Source organism: Physcomitrium patens, chromosome 26 (genome assembly GCF_059467195.1).
Source record: "Physcomitrium patens ecotype Gransden chromosome 26, ASM5946719v1, whole genome shotgun sequence".
In the NCBI taxonomy this organism is placed as follows: Eukaryota; Viridiplantae; Streptophyta; class Bryopsida; order Funariales; family Funariaceae; genus Physcomitrium; species Physcomitrium patens.
Window position 1 is genome coordinate 4,226,319 of NC_143435.1, and position 19,490 is coordinate 4,245,808.

Consider the following 19,490-nt stretch of genomic DNA (forward strand, 5'->3'; position numbering starts at 1 on the left):
GGGCCACATAGTTAGCTTGATCTTCAAGCTAACAACATGTGTGGCACATGGCCAACTTGTTGACCACGTTTCTAATCCAAAAAGTCAATTAAAGATACCTATGAAGTCAAAGCAGCGTCTAGAAAGTTTTTAAGAAGCTTCTATATTAAATATTATAGAATTAACTTACTTTTATCTACTTTTACTTACTTCTACCTATTTCTATATGTAATTATTAGCTTACATGATTATGGCCGTGATACTTGTGGAAGAAGCTAACTATGTAGCATACATATAAAAAACTACACTTGTAAGTTAAATACATATCATACAAGTTAGAGACATGATGGAGGTCTTAAAGAATGGTGCCACGTAGCTCCTACTTAGATAATATATATAAAGGCAAAAGTGAAGTACTCTTTACTCTTGTTATTGCTATTATTATTTTTAAGAGATTTTAATTTTTTAATTTTTGGCAAAAACCATTCTAATTTAATATTATATCATCTTGAAGTGATTAATTAGTCTTTTTGAGTGATAAAAATATATCGATCTTTTGGTTCTTTAAGATTCATGTTTTTAACATCTTATAGTATATAACAACAATACGGATGGCTTGATCCATGTCTATTGGATTTTACTAGTTAATCAAGTTATTAATGGAGGCACTACCTTTTCTTTCTTTGAAGTCAAGTTTTTTATCCTTCATAAGAGCTCATTTGCTCTACTATTTCAACCATGGTTGGTACCATTTTTAGTAAGATAATTGCAACAATACACATGAAGCTTGATAAACATTGATAAACTTTCTTCAATATTTTTTGTTTGATTTCAATTTAATAGCAGTGCCATTGATACCATTCTATAAAGTATCTTTAGTTTGTAGTATGAAAATATCAATTGAGTCTAATATATATATATATATACATATATAATTTTTAAAATAAAGAATATGTAAAATCTTATCTATCATATTTTGCAACATCTCATGTGTGCTTTCTACTAGTCTAACATTAATGAAAGACAATGTCTTTTGCTATTAATGGCCTGATGTCTTATTGCAACTATATACAAATAACATCAATGGTTGAATAATATAAACCTCTAGTACTTGATGTCATTTATATTAAATAAATCAATGGTATAGTGATGGATAAGATTTGCTTTTGATTACCTCATAATCTATGAAACAAAGCATCTGAAATGCCAAGTTTTGGAATTATTACCAAATCTTATTAGGATTGAGAATCCATAAAGACTTAGTGAATTGAATGCATAATGCATAATTTATAGGTGCTTTATACTCAATGTTGTATTTTTGGCATATTGGCTTTTCTTACTACTATTTATTAAAAACTCTCTTCCACTTATAAATGACATATATTCTATATGATAGATATGAATACACTAGATATAAAACAACTTTCATAAATTTTGCAATCAATACATTTGGCAATTAAGTGGAACTTCACTACTACATCTATTATGTGCTTAATTTCAAAATGCTCACCTAAAAAATTTATGGCATATTTGGCTAATGATTATACTTCTTAAATAAGAAAAATAAAAAATTGAATGTATAATGTAATGTCTTATTAGCTACAAATTGATTTTCAATATTAGTATCAAACATAGATGCAAGTTCTTTATTGTAATGCCAATATTATAGCATGCAACACATGGATTGTTGCAATCATGTCCTTGCATTTCAGATTTGTTCACATATCACCTTCAATACATGAAGATTGCATAAGAATGTCTTGAAAGAAACTTATGGCTCATTCATTGTGTCAATAGTAAAATTATTGTAAAATTGCTATTAAATTGCATACTCAAAAGTTAAGTGTTGATTATGAAATGAAATAAAAATGTAGGAAATAAAAAAAAATAAAAATATGAGAGGCTATATTAACTTAAGTATCACTACAACTTGCAAGGCTGATGTTTTGAAGAATGTTAATAAGAAGTCTCTATATTATGTACAAATCAAGAAAAAAGCTTATAACAACAACATGAAGTCTATAGTGAATTATGGCCACTCAATGCAAGGGCCTGGTTAATATGTCTTTGGTTGAAACTTAACATAGCTTTAAATAACATAAAAACCTAATATATGTATGTAATGGTGTTTTGGACGAATTTTTGTAATGCCTCATCTAAGAATAATTGTTGATTAAAGTATGAATAAAGTAAGAATTTGTATTTCTAGATTTGGTTTGTTTGTTTTTGTTTTAAAATTTTATAAGGTAGTTAGATGGTTAAATAGTAATTAAAACGCCCACACTCATATCTATATAATAAATAAGGAAATCTAGGTGTAAGATAAAGAAATAAAGAAGTCTTTTCATTAGCTAAAATCAAACAAATCATCGATCAAGAAAAAGCCATGTATAACCTTAAAAAAGACCTCTAATTTACTAGTTACAAACAACTTTTCTATGCCCAATGGCATGACACAAGTTCTTCCTAGTATATAAGAATATATATTATAATTTATCCTTGATTATTACAATTAATTTAAGTATAATTGGTACTTGTTGTAAGGTTTTTGTAAATTTGATTGTTGGTGTATAAAATAGATATGATTGATTTTGATTATATCAATTAATCAAATCATTTTAAAAAAAATATATATGTTTTATGCACCATTATTAAAGGTTTGCCTCTTTGATTTTGTTGAAGATCCTCAAAGTGTATTTTATTTTATTTTGCAAATTTATTAGATATCCTTTCAACTATATATTTAATTGTGCCAATCTTTTAATTTATTTTCAGTATTTCAATTATTTAAAATACATAATACACAATTTTACGTCCATAAAATTACATACTCATTTTCACAAAAATTTTGTATTCAAATAAAAAATAAACTATATCAGATTTATTTTATTTTCCTTCCTTTAATTATTAATAGCTAACAACTATGCTAAAGTTTAGCATGCAAGTTATTTATTGCTTTACAACAAGGCACAACTTACATTACAGTATGAACAGATTCTTAATCATATTTTAGAAATACACCTACACATGTACATTTAGTCAATCAAATTATAACTTAAAATTATAAAATACTTGGAATATAGATTACATTTTACACAATTGCATAAAATTTTAACATCTTTTGTATAGATCATAACATTCTAGCAGTTTTCCAAAGAGGTTCTGAGTAATTACATACATTGTTTCAATTTATGCCAATAAGTATTGTAAAGTAAAAAAAGAAGCAATAAAGGCAACACGTGCATGATTTGTTTAATGAATTACCCTCAAAGATTACAACAGCCTAACATGTAGAATCATGTTCCTTGTTCTTCTTCCTACATTTGCAGTCATCTATATGTAAATGGAGATTATAAATCTACATTTTTCATCCATTAAAATTGTTTCTATGCCAAGTTTGTTTAACTTATTTATATTTAGCTTGGTAAAGAGTCAAAACATATGTTGCTGAAGGTACGTAAAGCATGTGCACTTGTTGGTTTGAATAGAAGATTGTCAAAAGTTTATATAAAAATTATGACAACACAAGCACCAGAAGTCTGTCCCATTTTCGTACACACTCAGGACTAGGAAAGTCTAACGACGAAACATTTCATCCCAAAATTTATCCAAGATGAAAAGCAAGCCAGTCGAAGTGCCACGTCGGATTCTTTCTGTCCAGCGTGTCATTCTGGTTCCGCCAGCTCAACTTGTACAGTTCCATGTAAGATACTTGGAAGAAACGCCTATCAGGGTTCGTCTTCACACTCCTGCTGTGAAGGCGAGGCATGCGTCGTGTGGGAGACTCGCCACTTGAAGGCGAGGCAGATTTCCGAGAATACCTGCTTGTTGTAGGTTGGATTCCCGGATCTACGTTGCACTTGCGGTCCGAATCGATCCCTTCGTGTGGTTTTTTGGAGTAGATCTTCAGTTCGTCGGTTTGCAGGAAGCAGTGAGCCCTTAAACCCTAGTTCTCGTTGATGATTTCAATTTGAAATAAATGCGGCATGAGTAGGCGTTCCTACTTTTCCCGGTGATCAGTATGGAGAATTTTCGCGCGTGTAAAAGTGTCGTGGATGTAATTTTCTTGACATTATTTGGAAAGCAGACTTCCTCAATGTGGCGAAGACGACGACACGATGAGATGATTTATTTTGCATCTGTTCTATAGTACACGGAGTTTTGTGGAAGTTTGGTAGAATTGAATTGGCTAGAATTTGTCTACCGGCAGTAGCAGAGAGTGCGTTTGATTACTGATTTTTAGTTCCTGTATTCGTAGGTTACTGGTAAGCTTTTTCGGAATTATTGCATTGATCCTGTGCGTTTATCATTTTGAATTTTGATCTTATAATCTCTTAGTTTCAAATCACTGATGCTTTGCACAGCTGGTGTTTTAGAATTTCCATGAAGACAATTCAGGACATCATTAAAAGATTCTCAAATATATTTGGACGTGTGGAGGCAGTGTGTGTACAAACTCGTAGTATCTCATCTTCACTATTGCTGTTTTCTATTTACCTTTCGAAGCTGGATGAATCGAATTGTTTCGCAGTGAATTGCGTGATCAGGAATACGTGGACATTATCTGAAGCTGCATTTGATTGAATTTTCTCTTCATGCGCAGAATCTAGTGCGTTCAACGAATGCAGGAAATAAAATTTCATTACTCTGTTGAATGTTTTGTTGACCTTTGGAGACAGGGAGAGGATCTCAGAACAAGAACTAGTGAGGTCAAGTGAACCTATGAGTTGATTGATTTTAAGGTAATTGTTGACATGCTTGAGTGTGCAGATATTCGTGTCTATGGAATATCGTAGCCGCACACAGCCTTAATGATTCAGCTTTGATGTTAGCTGTTGGTTTACATTATGCCGTCCAATAAAGGTAGTCGACGTAATAAACGCCCTGCGAAGCACAAAGCTCGGCAGTCGCTGTCGCTTAAAGAACGTGCTTCCGACTTATCTGACTCCTCTGACCAGGTTTTTGAGGAAATAACAGCTTTGTAAGTAGCATTTCAGCTTCCTGTGTTTTTATTTTTTTGTTCTTCTAAGTCTTTGACTGAAGCAAGTTTTTTTCGTATGTACACAAAATGAAGTTATGGTAACTGAATGACTGGATTAATATTGGATTTTGCAGGTCTGCAATCTTTCAGGAAGATTTCAAACTTCTGTCTGAGAAGCCTGTTGCAGAGTTTTCCATACAACTCCGGTAGGGCAATCATTTGTGGCACCTCGATTAGTTTGATATTGAATCAATATCTTGTGCAAAATGTGAAAATCTAGCTTAGAAGGAATCTGTGAGCGCTTGAGCAAGGAAATAGAAGCTTCGATTCAAATTAGCTGCTGATAAGAAATTGAATGCAACCTTGAAGATTGCTAGGCTGCTACACGTTGAATTACTTGATTCGCAAACTTGGGTTGTTTTAACAATTGAATTCCTGACCTGAATGATTGTTCTGATTCGATGCCTCTTTGTAGACCACATTCAGTCGATCAGGATGATGACGAGGATGTGTCTGCAGAGCTGGTTGTCAGGTAGTGATGTGCAACCTCTCTTTATTTGAGTTATTGTCCCAATTTGTGCCAAGATTCCATTGTTATTGTTTACCACTGGTGATTTGAAAGTTGCTATTACCAGTTTTAAGAAGGAACTTGTGCATTTTCAAGGGTTGATAAAGTGATGTAACTCAATTTATGTCTGTAAACTGGTTTCTAAGCCTCGCTGCTACATAATATTGAAGTTACTATAGAAAAATCTGCGGAGGGTGAGAATTACTTTCCCAGGGGGGATGTTGACATTTATTTTGATCTCTTTCATACGCAGGTGTTTGCCCGGATATCCGAATAAGCCACCCAAGCTGAACGTGATTGCAAGGAAAGGACTTTCAAGTGAGCAATCGCACCGTCTTCATTCTTTGCTTGTAGAGCAGGTACGTCTTGTAGTGTAAGTCAACCTATTTTATCGATCATGTAAGGCTAGTCATGGTTATGTCTCATATCAGTAAATTTCACTTCACTTCACCGTTTAAGGAATCAAAGTTAGTATTATGTTATCCTGGATTTGTGTGCTTCATTTGTAACATTTTTTAGTTGCTGAATGTATGATAGCTGTTCCGACCTGATTATGTTGACGACAGGCCGCATCATTAGCGAGAGAAGGTCGTGTAATGATCTTCAATTTGACGGAGGCTGGCCAAGAATATTTATCTGAAAATCGATCGATCAAGTCATCCCTTCATAATAGTCAAGAGATCTCATCGGAGGAGAATTCGACCCAGTCGACGGTTGAAATAGTCTCTAAGGCAAGACTCCGTTCCTTATATAGATGTATACGTTAATGATTGAAGCTTAAGTGGTAATCTCATTTTTGGGGCTTATTTAATCAATTAACATGCGTATGTTTGTTCTAAATATCCTTGTAGGTTTTTATTTATAGGGGTATGAATAGTGCCTCGTGGGTTGTTTTGGACACAAAATATGAAGCTCATGAAGTGTTTTTCAGGATGCTCTTACAACATCGATAGAAGCAGAAGATAATGGAAGACTCTCAGAGGACTTTGTGTTCTTTGACCTTTTTGGCAGCAACTGGGTTGAGAATGACAATCATTGGGACGAAGGTCTTGATTCTACACCCACTAAGATCAGTACTCAGACAAAAGCAGCTGAAAGGGTGGAAAGAAAACTGGGAAGAAAAAATAAAGATGCCAAGGCTCGTCGTGTAGATGGTGAAGACAGGGATGATATTGGGTTGATCAAAGCCAGAACACTTAAAGGACCTTTACATAGTGAAGTTGCTTTTAAACAGCAGGACAATGAGTTGGCTTTACAACTTCCTAAAGACAATCACTCCAAGACTGTGTCAGACATTCTGCAGAAAGTTCGGAGAGGTTTCTACCAAATGGGATCGTCTATGAAGGTGGGCCTGCGCAAACGAAGACACGGATGTTTAGTAGTGAAAAATTATGGATTCATTGTTAGCCTCTTAAGTAGCTTTTTGACGACAAATATATGAAGTTGGATGCTCATGTTAAAGCTGTTGATTTAACTCATCTTCTAGGATGCATTGTGGAGGCCTTTGGTCGGATATTGTTATTCGCTTTGGTGTTGGTGGAAGAAGTATTCTTCAATGTGGTCAGATTGCTATTGGCTCACAGTGTTTTTAAAAGAATTTGAGGTTGGATATAGTTTTGTCAACCATAACAATGATCCACTCAAGATTGTTTGTTCAAAATTTCTTCGAAATACTCATGTTGGCTGTAATCTATCCCGCCATGAATTTGGCAATACTAACTAAGAGTTGTTTTCGAGTATGCAGCAATCAGCATTTCTGGCCCAAAGTTCTAGAACTATTCAGGATACTTCTGAAGATGAAGACGACGAAGATGATGAGTATTCGGAAACAACTTCTGAAGATGAACTCCCGACATCTACTATTGATCAAGATGCTGCGACGAGGTTGATTCAAAAAGATCTTGTTTTGGTATGTGATCGTTTAATCTCGCAACCGCCGCTGCCTGCATATTTATTTTTCGCTTTACAGTATCTTATTTTACATGTGATGTGATAGTCATATTATGAATAAATTTGCTGAAAGCATACATCGGTTATCTTCTCATCCGTTTATCATGGTTGGTATCTCTGTAATGGCATTACAAGACATTAGAGCGATACCGTTGTCTGTCCAGTCTTGTATGAGAGACTTACACTTGACCGGTCAAGTGATGATTTCGCTCTAATCCCTTTATGTAGTTTAGAACAGCTCACAAGACATTTTTTTTTTTTTTTTTTTTTTTTTTTTTTTTTCCCTCTTCTGTGTTATTCTGCCAAGTTCTATCTTTACATCGTTTAAGAAGAAAACGTGACTTGATCCTTGACAGGCACATCTGCTTCGTTTGGCTTGTGGAGCAAGAGGTCCCTTGCCGAATACACTTCCAATTTTGGCCACGCAATTACAAAACCTCGGTGTAAGCTCCTATATGATGGGATCTATTGGGCAAGATCTGCTTTTTTGGAGGGTTATTATTATATTTGTAGAGTTCGTGTACCTCTTTCATTCGGAGTTGAAGATGTAGTAGTTGCATAAATAACCCTTGAATGTTAAAAATGCTGCTGGATGGTTTTTGTCGAGGTTGTTTACCCTTGTAATTCATTGTGCCTGAGCTAGTGACATGAAGGTGTGTCCGATTGAAAATTGCAACTATTGGAACTTGATGTAGCCCTTTAAATTGAAGTGCTCCTTTTCGTTATCCATGTGCCCGACTCCCTTTCTTTTTTTTAGTTATCTAGGTGTACGATTTTCATGATCATATCAGTGTGGAATTGGTTGAAATTGGGTTTTCTCTATTCACTCTAAGTGTCTTCTATGATTCAGATTTTGCCTGAGTGGGTGAAGGATTTGGTGGCTGATCAATCTGACATCTTTGATGCAACCTTCAAAAGATCATTTCCACAACAAGTTACTGATATGAATTACTCGTTGGACAGCTCTGTAAGAACCAAGAGCCTGTTACCTTCAAAATAGATGAATTTAAAAAAATCGTGGACCCATTACGGTTATGTTGACATTGAAGACTTGTGATGTGACTTTTACATAAATTGCATCACTGCATAAGTTTTGTAGTTTTCATGAAATCTTATGTAACGTAAGTAATGCTTCATTGCTAATTATGGTCACTGTTCGTAGAGCCAAGTAGCTGTGAGCCAATTTTGGGACGTCAGCCCAGATCTTTTAGGAGCGGGAAATACATCAAGCTCTCGCTATTTATCTGATTTTGAGGAGATCTCTTTGCTGGGTATGGTAGACTGTTTTGGCTTCTCCATCTGATATTTTAATTGTCATATTACAATAATGCAAATGTATCTTCAAATACGAAGTTGCTAAGATGTTCACATTCTCAATTGTGCTATGGTGGTTCGTTGTTTCAGGAGAAGGAGGTTTTGGACATGTGGTATTATGTGTAAACAAACTAGATGGTAGACGGTATGCTATGAAGAAAATTCGCCTAAAGGCAAAAACCTTGTCACAAAACAACAAAATTTTAAGGTTCGTGAATCTCTTGAATATCTTGTTCAAAGTGTTGGAGGATCTTGTTAGTTCACAGATCCACTTTAGGGTAAAGCTCTCGTTACGTAGGATAAGTTCCTGGTGAAAGATTGTCGAAGAAGTTTATAGAAGAACTACAGATGTATCTGTGACCATGACTTTACTATCTCCTCCAATATGCTTTTGTATTCACGTTTTTCTTGAAGGGTTGCACAACTCATAAAAGGTCAAAATATGGCGACATGGGTGTGTGTATTTTTCTGAAATTGAGCTATGCACAGGGAAGTTGCAACACTAGCTCGCTTACAACATCAACATGTGGTCCGATACTACCAGGTACGCAGAATTCATGCGATTGAAGCCGTGATGTTTACTATTAGACAATGATCCCATTGCCATAACCTATGGCTGTTTTGGTTATTTATTTATTTTTTCCGATATTAAAACTAGGTTCAAGTGATCATTATTGTTTGTTTTGCAGGCCTGGATAGAGACTGGCTTAGGATCCGTCTTGGAGAAGTTGAGAAGTGGGTCTGAAACCACCGACAGTGGCAGTGATTGGCTTGCAAGCGGTAAGTCAGGAAGTGCAGACGCAGGCACTTCAAAGCTTTGGAATGGTGGGTCAGGGCCTGCTCATACTACATATTTGTACATTCAAATGGAGTACTGTCCAAGGTAATCATCCTCTTTCATGCTTTGACAAGTATCGTCCTAGGACTATAATTGTCAGGAGTTTCTAGAACCTCTAGGTCCAAAGTTTCTATGTTTAATTTTGGAAAATCAGCTTCAGCATACCTACATTCTTTAAGTACGAAATGTGAGTTGAAACTCACTTTTGGAGTTTTCAGTGTTTTAATTCCTTAACTTTGTCCACGTGCTTGTATACGCAGAACTTTGCGAGAGGTTTTTAGTTCGTACGAAGGGCCGGTAGACAAAGAGGCAACGTGGCGGATGTTTCGCCAGATTGTGGAAGGATTGGCTCATATTCATAGCCGAGGCATCATACATCGGGATTTGACTCCTAACAACATTTTTTTTGATGCGCGTAACGATATCAAAATTGGTGACTTTGGTCTTGGTACGTTGTTTTCAATTACGACCATGTAATATTTTGAATTACGTTTATGTGGTTTTTATGATATTGGCTAATATTGAACAACACTTGAATAGCTGAATAGAGAGACTCCTATGATCCATAACCACGATTCGGATGTGTATGCAGCCAAGTTTGCAAATTTGGAGCAGCCAGACGTAGACACGAATCTATTGGCTTCCATAGCGAAGACTAGTGGCTCACTTGAAGGCACTGGAGCTGTTGGTACATACTTCTATACAGCTCCTGAAATCGTGCAAGGGTGGCCTCACATTGATGAAAAGGTAACGTTTTTGATCTGCAGCTTTTACATTCTTGTATTTTTGTTATTTCAACGCTGTATGTTGGTGTATACATTGACAGATGAGAAGCACTTTCACTGTGTCTAATTTCTGGTGACGAGTGCAGAATATTCTTTTGCTGAAATATATGAAAAGGGAGTTTATGATGCTAATTACATTTGCCAATACTTTTGATTATTCACACGTAGAATTGTATGTATAATATGTAAATATACCAATTGGTTAGTCTTGTGTAGAATTGCCTTTTACTATATCCTTCATTTTATTGGCAGGTGGATATGTACAGCCTAGGGGTTGTGTTATTTGAGCTCTGGTATCAGTTCACAACTGCTATGGAGCGGTATATTATACTGAATGACTTTAAAAGTAAAGGTACATTGCCATCTACATGGTCTGTAGAATTTGAGTGCCAAGCTAAGCTAGTGAAGTGGCTGACGGCTGCTCAGCCATCTGAAAGACCATCAGCTGTTCAGCTTTTACGGAGTGAACTCATACCTCCTCGTATGCAAGATGAAGCATTGAACGGTCAGTGCAGTTGTTAATTCATTGCTTCATTTGTCTCTTTTCCTTTACATTTCAAAGTTACAAGCCTGGTTGTTTTTATGCACTATTAAAAAGTTTAAGTACAGTTTATTTTAACCATATTGATTTACACGGCGATTCCTGATGTACTACTGTTTATGAACTTGAACTTCAATTGTTTATGCTGATGGATGCTGTTTGTTGCTAAGTGGTGGATGGACTTCAGCGTGACTTATGGATTTTGATATGAACAGATATTTTACGAACAATTCAAAATGCTGAGGACACAACTGTATACGATCAAGTTGTAGCGGCAATATTTGATGATGACCGTTTGAAAGAAAAAGCTGAACTGGCTGACCGACAACGAGGAACGTCAAAGCCTCACTGTCCTCCTGGCAAGAAGGTCGGAGTTCAGGAATGGGTCGTTGAGTGTGTAAAAGAGGTATTTACACTGCATGGAGCTCGGCCTTTGGAGAGTCCAGAAATCTCAGTTTTGGATGATCCTAAGCATATCAATCGGTATGTTGTCCTTGGAACAAGCCAAATGTTCATCCTTCATTAAACATTTATGTCTGGTTGGTGTGCATTTTGTGTGTTGGAGTTTAAGATGTGATGGACGTCCCTTGAAGTATTACGTACGTATTAGATTAGAATCTTACTCGCTGTATGTGATGGCAGGCTTGCTGTGAAATTGTTGGATTCATCTGGCGACGTACTCCAGTTACGTTATGAGACTCGTTCGTCTTTTGCTTCTTGGGTTGCTGCAAATCAGGTTTGCATACTGTTTAAACAAGAAACTCGATTGGTTCAGGTTGAATTTATATTTCTTCCCTCGGTAAATTAGTTTTTCTAGTTTACAAAGAAGTCTCCTCGTTAGTGTATATAAGGGATTTGCGATGCATCTGAAATACACCAACGAGGAGTCTTCTCTGTAACGAGAAGTCAAACTTTTGTTAAACTCATTTGTTCCTAAATAGGCTAGATTTCACATAACATAGGATATATATTGTAGTCAATTCTGAAGTACTGTAGATGTTGACCCTAGTTGTTTTAATTGACTAATTTCAGCCAACATCACTGAAGCGATTCCAAATTGCCCAAGTTTATCGGCGTGGGTTTGGGAACAGTGCTCCCCAAGGCTTTTTCCAGGTCAGTATCAGGGCCAATAGTTGACGTCTACTGAATATATCAGTCGAGTTCTCTGGAATTCATGATAGAGCTCAGAACGTGCATCATTTCTACTGACAGAGTTTGTGAATGTACTTTCAAATTGATCCTTAAAATGTGTATACAGGGAGACTTTGATATCGTTGGTGGTGTTCGCTCTTTAGCAGAAGCAGAAGCAATTAAGGTGCTCTTCGCCGCATCCGATGCTTTTTTACACAGATTCCTAGGCAGTGCTCGAACTGGCTGTCAATACTTATATTTGCGGGTTATCTTAGTGAGATCAACTGTGCTTAGTGAAGATGCTCATGGATATAGTTTCTTATGTCTCCATCTAGTACGGATTGGAAGTTGAGATCATACTTGTTGTTTAGCTAATTTTGCAATACTACAGGTTGCAACCGAAGTTGTATCCAAGTTTTCAACCTTGGAGTTACATGAAGTGCGCGTGAATCACAGGCAATTGTTGAATGCCATTTGGACCTGGGCAGGTGTGAAGCCCAATGAAAGAAAGAAGATTGCCCAGGTTTATAAAATGATAGTTGTGGACTTATCAATCTCTTGTTTGATTATTACTCACAGGATAGTTCTTTCCTTTTATGAATTGTGGGGTTAATGATCCGACTTGGTTGCGAGCTGTTGAGTAACTCGTCTGTAAGGAGTTTCATGGAAATTATTTCAACTTCAGGTTTGAGGTCTAGAAGTGTTCACAAACAAATTGTCCATGGAAGCGCTAGCTAGAATGTGTCGTACTGGTACAACAGATCTATTCGTCTTTGATTTAGATTTGTTGGGGATGCTTGTCAGCTGGCAGCAACCAATTAGCATTACGACAGGTCAGGGTTTATGGTTCTTTCAACATTTTTTTGTCCTCGTATCCTCCGCGTGTGGATCGCCACTTCTCAGGCGCTAGTTTTTGTTGATTACTTTCAATGCAGGTTCTCTCTACGATGGATGCTACATCACCTGGATCAACTGAACGCAAAGGTCGCTGGCCTCTTGTTCGCAGACATCTTTTACAGGTACGTTCATCTGGGCTTTTTCGCATCATAGACACCCCTTGAACGGTAGGTTGAGCGAATTATAGATATTCATACTTGGATCAGTATATTGTAGAGGTCCATAGATCAATGCCTTCTTTCTTTTATTACACTTTCTCTGTTTAGTTTGATTGCTCATCTAGTATACAAAGATAGATTGAAGTTTTTCTTTTCGAACTCAGAATAGGTCAAAGTTCGTTTTGCTAGATATATGTCATTTTGAGTTCGTCTTATTTTGGAGCAGGATCTGGAAGTGGCCGAGATAGTGGTGGATAAGTTGCAGACAGTGGAGCGCCGCTTTCTTAGTGGCACTGCTGATGATGCTCTTGCCCGGCTACGAGGAGCTCTACCTTCCAGTATGTGATTTTGATTACTTGTCAGCTTGTCTATGCGCTGTTTTGATTAATTCGACTGTTTAATGAGTCTGTGACAAATATTTTAAGACAAGTTGGCATTCGTTCTGAGATAGTTTCAGCCTCTGAAAACCTAACAGGTGCATGTCTCTTTTAGATCGGCCAGAACATAAGTTTATGTTTGAAAGCTATTATAATTGCCTCCTGGATCGGTTTTCTCATTGATCAGCAGTCTATTAGGAGAATCATGTTTTCACTTTTTGTTGGTATTAGCAGTTAAGATTGGCATCTAGTGCGTCAAACCAGAATACTTTTTCGAGCACTGTCAGGCTCGAATTAATTATTTTTGCTTGTATAGATTTCGCAATACCTACTGACATATTTTCTTATATAAGAGAAGCCCACTCCATGTTCTTAAAATGCAAGTTGCTCATGGTCAATGATTCGCGTCCTTGTAGCAAAGACAATTTACATGTATGGTAAGAGAGCCTATGGGTTGTGGTTCTATTTTCAACAACCTATAAAGTTCACTTATCATCACACCCCCAATACCAATCCGAGTCTTTCATCTTTCCCTATATGGTCGATTTTATGTGTAGAAAGTGGGTGAGATCTGTTTTAATTTGTCATCTTAAGATCTTCGTTTAAGTTTGTGGTGTGAAATTGTGGTTTCATATTGAAGTAGAGATTGGATAAAAGTGAATAACTGTGTATGAGAAGTGAAATGAAGAGATGTCGTGGTATATGGAAGCTGTCTCTTTTCGCTGTTGCTGTGCAGGTTCTGTAACATCAGCTGCTTTTGATGAACTATCTATGCTTCTTGGGTTTTTAAGAGTTTGGGGACTTGAGAAGGTCGTGACTATTGATGCTTTGATGTCACCCACAGAGGAGTACTTTGATGCGAGCTATTTTCAGGTCATCCTTCTCTGACAAACCAGTATGGATAAATATTCTGCGTTTTTTCAGACAAACCTTCTCACACCATTCGAGGCTGGCAGATGTTACTTGAAATAGGTCTCTGCAGCAGTGTAATCTCTTTCAATAGCATATACTAAAGTAACAGTAATAGTATTGCTTTCATGTACATCATGCTCGAAAGTTACTCACGTTTTGGAAGCTGACCTCGATGAACCATCTGGTCGTTGTACTACAGATACATGTCCAGAAGGCGTCCTTCTCAGCACGGAACGCAATGAAGCCTCTTTGCTTAGCAGTGGGTGGCTGTTATGATCGTCTCCTTCATAAATACTGGACACCAAACTTGGTAATGTCAGACTATTGATTTATTCAAATAGATTTAAGCTTCCTCTGAATTAAGCTTCCTCTGAATTAAGCTTCCTCTGGATTAGTTCTAACAGCTGCAGTATCCTATCACCTTTAATGTTGTTGAGATAAGTCATTTGAATTGGAAGAGGGCAATGTGACAATAGACAAACGGATGACTGCTCTCCAGTACATCTAAAGATTGGATCATCATCACTGGGTGGTGCGCTAAGACGCCATGCATTGGAAAACAAAAATGACTATTCTTGACTTGATTACTTGCAGGCATATGGTGCACCAGGCATGGTAGGTCTGAGTATCGCAGTGCAAAAGTTGATTTCTATCGCAATGGCAGAGAGGTAAACTCCATACTCTAGAATTTAACTCAGGTAGGAAGAGTGACATCGGAACTACATGTCTATCTGTGTTTCCTGTTTAAAGTACGTATGCTGCTTGGATTTCGGAAATCGAAATGGCGTTTGTCTGAAAATTGAAACATGTTGCAGGAAACCTGAAACGGTCACGGATGTCCTGGTCTGCAGTCGTGGTGGAGGTGGACTTTTAGCAGAACGAATGCAAGTTGTGGCTGAATTGTGGGCAGCTAACATTAAGGTGTGTTTCTTGTGCGCCGTTTTATACCTATCTTAAGCCATTGTTTCCTGCTGTATCTTCGTAGCTGCTTGATTTAGCTTCCGGGAATGTTTTGATGACATCAGTAATTTGTATAATTTACAGGCCGAGTATATGTGCTCCTCAGCACCAAGTCTAACAGAGCAGTATGAATACGCACATGAACATGGCATCAAGAGGTTGGTAATTATTACTGAGGCAGATTTGACTCTAAGGCAAATTGTGAAGGTACTTACTTTGGTGCTGTTATTTATTGGTTTTGATTTAAGGGCCCGTGATTTTTTCATTTACAACCGAGTACAATTTATAACAGGTTACGCTTTAGCTCGATGACATTTTTGGTGTAGGGTTGCGGGAGGCGATAACGTCACTTCTCATTTTACACTAATTTTGAGTGCCTTTTTGTTGCGGATAATTAATGCTTTGCTTTTTGGATTTTTGCTAGGTCCGGCACTTGGACCTGAAAATTGAAGAGGAGGTGTACCTTGAAGAGCTGGTGATGCATCTCACTGAAAAATTGTTGACCCCGATTGGCCTGCAGAAACGATCTACTCAGCGCCACAGCCTATATTGAGATTGATCTTGTGTTATTTGGATATGCACCAGAAATTTCAGTCATGCGGGTGGAGGTTTTCTCGTCTTTGAGATACTTTCAGTGAAGCATACACTCACAAGTCTCGAGTGATGAGGAAAGTCAGAGAAGCATAACAAATATTTGATAATAAATACCAAGTACTTCCACATCTCGGAAAGGTATTTTGAAAGCTCATTAGGTCGTCTTATTCCTAATGTGGGGAAAGTATGACGACATGTAGGACATATGCAGTAGAGGTCACGAATATTTGAGCGCATAACTGAGATGGTTTCATAGTGAGAATATGCCTCATTATGAGCGTGAAACAGGTTACAGCTTATCTTTTTTGTTCTGTTAGTAAAGGTAGTAAGGGTTGTTTCTCCTCTACTCACGTGTACATGAACACCAGATTTTTGTTAGATAGTGAAGTGCTATTGATAATATTGTGCATCACCAAAGAATTTGAATTTACACCAGCAGGTAATTGTTGAACATCATTGGTTTTTGCTACATACCTTCACCTTATGTATGGACTCGATCATCCCTTTGTTGTTTTTCCTACTATTTTTTTGTTTGAGATATGTTTTCACTTTTCGCATGTTTTTCATAATTATTAGGTGTCTCTCTTTGGTCTTGAGTGCTTTAACTTCTCAAGAATCCTAAGACAGCATAAAAATCCACCGAAGTGGGGAGAAATAATTTGGGGCGGAGTCTGCAAATGCTGCTCTACCCTCAGTATAACATCTCATACCGGAATCAAATTCGGTACGTTGCATCAACACCAAGGCTTTCTACCTACGCACTCACAGCACTGACGCAAGTCTTGTCTATGCTAACACTTTGCAAGGGTGCATATTATTTCTTGGTTTTCTTTAGGTGGATTATCGAAGAGACTAGCAAGGGAAGGTTTATGAAGTTGCGCATTGTAGTCGTGCGCCAAAGTGGATCAAGCTAAATTCTTGCTGATGGAGGGCGCTAAACTGCACGCGCAAGTTGTACATAAAGACAAAGAATCGACAGCCTATGAAGAAAGACATACGGAAGTAGACTAAAGCCAGTTGTCTTGGGAATCATCTGCACGGCGACCTGTAATTATGGCATGCAAGCATGGGTGTCACACGTTTTGGTATTTTACCGTAGCGAAGACCGACGTTACCTGTTACTACGACCATGGAGATGGACGGCTGAGAGACTGGGTACTCTTCTAGTACCTCGCCTGTTTTTGACACTGCTTAATGGTTCCTCTGAGTGTGAGGACGAGGATTTGGAGACCGATTTCTCTGTATCAGAAGGTTTCCTTGATAATGGTCTCTCTCTGATCAAGGTGGAGCTCTAGAAGGTCCTTTCTTATTGTAAGTAAGTGATGAGTGCGGCGTCAGTCTCCTTCCAATGCTTCTGTGCAGTTGCAGCTTGTGCTCGAATTCAACGAAGCAGAAGCCCTACGCACCGTTTGATAGAATGGAATCCAGAGCCTGGTAATGTCCACTAGCCTATCTTGGCCAAGCCCAGTATGTCGATCGTTTCTGAGCGTCTGATTGTCACTGTAGCTATTGGTGGTTTTAGTCATACTTTTCTTGGTTCCGTTCGGTGGAGTTCTAGTTCTGGTGAGTTTTTGGAGGAGCTGATCGAATTCATGCCATTTATTAAACCATTTTCCCGAAAGTGAGTCCCTATGATCCAGATTCCAATACATCATTGTTGAAGTGTCGCCGGCTCTCGCCGTACTTTCAAAAATCATCACAAAAATGCAACAAAAAAGCATGATTTCTACAGGATGTTTGATACGATGCTTCTGGAAACATGCGGGATCATCCATCAGAGCTTTGTTACCAGGATCAGTCCAGAATGTTTTCTTTGGATATTTCTGCATGTTCTGAAGGAGCTGACCAAATTTGAGAGCCGCTTCTCAAACGAACACTGGAAAAACCTACTCAGGCGTCAAGGGTTTCATGTTTCTGGAGGTGGATGTTTTCTGTGGAATGTTCCTGGTCGGTAGACTCTAGGATCGGCTCAATCAATGCATTGCAGCACCCACCTTGTGACTCACTTCAAGTTGATGGTTGACCACATGTTTTGATTATGACTGTATCTCCATGGACCTTTGTAGTCCAATTAACAGCTCCCCTGGTGCAACATTCACCCAAGTTGTAGTTGGGTTGTTCTAGTTCATCAGTTCTTGCTACCAGAGCCAAGTGGGACTTTTGTATCAAACAAAGATAATAGTGTTAGCAGTAGCCTTCCACAAGTGAATGGGTTTCAATTGGGCACATTTAGTGATATGCATCTTTACATATGTGAATATAAAATGTCTTTCAAAAAGGAAATTGTGTAGATAGAAATTTCTCACCAAATTCATCTATAACTTATGTCCTTTGGTAGTTTTATCATCATTATTAAATAAAAAAGAGTAAGTTATGTTGGTAGTTTAGCACAATTTGAATTTTCAACAAACTTGGAAAATGGTATATGAGCAAAGACTAACTATTATAGTAGTACAAGTAAAAGAATTGGAATACTTATGGCTTTTCAATTAAATCTATATTGCTCACGTCAAATAATTGAATCCAAAGTTAGAATGCCAATAAGGCTCATTTGACATAGATAAATATATTTTTGACATATAGAAAGTCAAGTAGCACCAATTAGAGAGTCGAATTTGAAATTCAAAGAATTGTTTTACCTTGATGGATCATGACTTTGAAATTAAAATAGCATTATTAACAACTTTTAGTATAAAGTATCATTGGCACAATTAGAACTAAAAGTCTACATGGTCAAATTAAAGAGTGACATTAAATCATAAGTCTTTATAAATAATACCATCCTTTTAATTTTTAGAATTTTTTATTATTAATATATTTCAAAAGATTGAATCTAAAAAAATACCTAAATTAGATGATAGCATCTAATTTTTTTTAATTATAGCCAAAATAAAAAATAATTACATAGATATAGTTCTAGGTCTTACTATGCTAAAATATGTATTCAAACTTTATCAACCATATACATAGAATGCAATTCTTTTACCAAAAGAGACATCGTATCTATATTTCTATTTATGTATCAAAAAAAAATAATAATAATTATATATAATATAATATAATTGGCTATTGATATTTAGTAAATTTATTATTATAACAAGTTTTATCAAATCATATAATGATTTTGTGGCATTATTCAAGATGTAATAAAAACATAGTTTTTTATTTTTTTATTTTTAAATATCTATTATTTTCTATAAGACTAAGCTATTGGTATATTGAGTATAAATGTTGATTAATGTCCAAATAGAAAAAAAGTTCATTAGTGACATGGCTATATTTAATAAATTATATTGTTCAATTATTTTTAAAATGTAACTTTTGGAGGTCATGTATACAATTAAATTCTTCCACAAAGCATATTTGGTATTAATTATTGACCTCAAATCTAATCCACAAAGAAAGGCAATCACAAATTGTATTAATAAACATGGCAATTTTATCAAATAATAGATTCAAATCAACATATAGTAGGACGAACAAGATTTAGGCAAGTGACCAAAGA

At 36.6% G+C, this 19,490-nt stretch overlaps 1 protein-coding gene and 1 long non-coding RNA gene across 3 annotated transcripts; both read left to right on the forward strand.

Annotated features, from left to right (window-relative positions):
• The first annotated feature begins 3,727 nt into the window (after positions 1-3,727).
• Positions 3,728-16,441, forward strand: LOC112277870 (eIF-2-alpha kinase GCN2-like). Of its 2 annotated transcripts, none has more exons than XM_073531601.2 (30): positions 3,728-3,910; positions 4,750-4,960; positions 5,095-5,166; positions 5,436-5,492; positions 5,782-5,846; positions 6,095-6,259; positions 6,460-6,873; positions 7,273-7,437; positions 7,835-7,921; positions 8,329-8,445; positions 8,641-8,749; positions 8,883-9,000; positions 9,282-9,336; positions 9,482-9,675; positions 9,891-10,078; positions 10,223-10,377; positions 10,668-10,920; positions 11,172-11,439; positions 11,599-11,692; positions 11,989-12,069; positions 12,215-12,271; positions 12,479-12,610; positions 13,023-13,106; positions 13,369-13,480; positions 14,256-14,392; positions 14,631-14,741; positions 15,026-15,099; positions 15,247-15,352; positions 15,476-15,598; positions 15,816-16,387. In XM_073531601.2, exons 6-30 carry the CDS (start codon positions 6,125-6,127, stop codon positions 15,942-15,944), a joined length of 3,498 nt encoding a protein of 1,165 aa, XP_073387702.1. In that variant the 5' UTR covers positions 3,728-3,910; positions 4,750-4,960; positions 5,095-5,166; positions 5,436-5,492; positions 5,782-5,846; positions 6,095-6,124; the 3' UTR covers positions 15,945-16,387. The 2 variants fall into 2 exon arrangements, with proteins under 2 accessions (XP_073387702.1, XP_024366434.1); XM_024510666.3 differs by having other exon boundaries at positions 3,729-3,910; positions 5,782-5,887; positions 15,816-16,441.
• An 850-nt stretch (positions 16,442-17,291) lies between these two features.
• LOC149986201 (uncharacterized) lies at positions 17,292-17,762 on the forward strand. The gene is made up of 2 exons (XR_016501158.1): positions 17,292-17,419; positions 17,718-17,762. It is a non-coding gene; the product is annotated as an uncharacterized LOC149986201 (long non-coding RNA).
• The last annotated feature ends 1,728 nt before the right edge of the window (positions 17,763-19,490 follow it).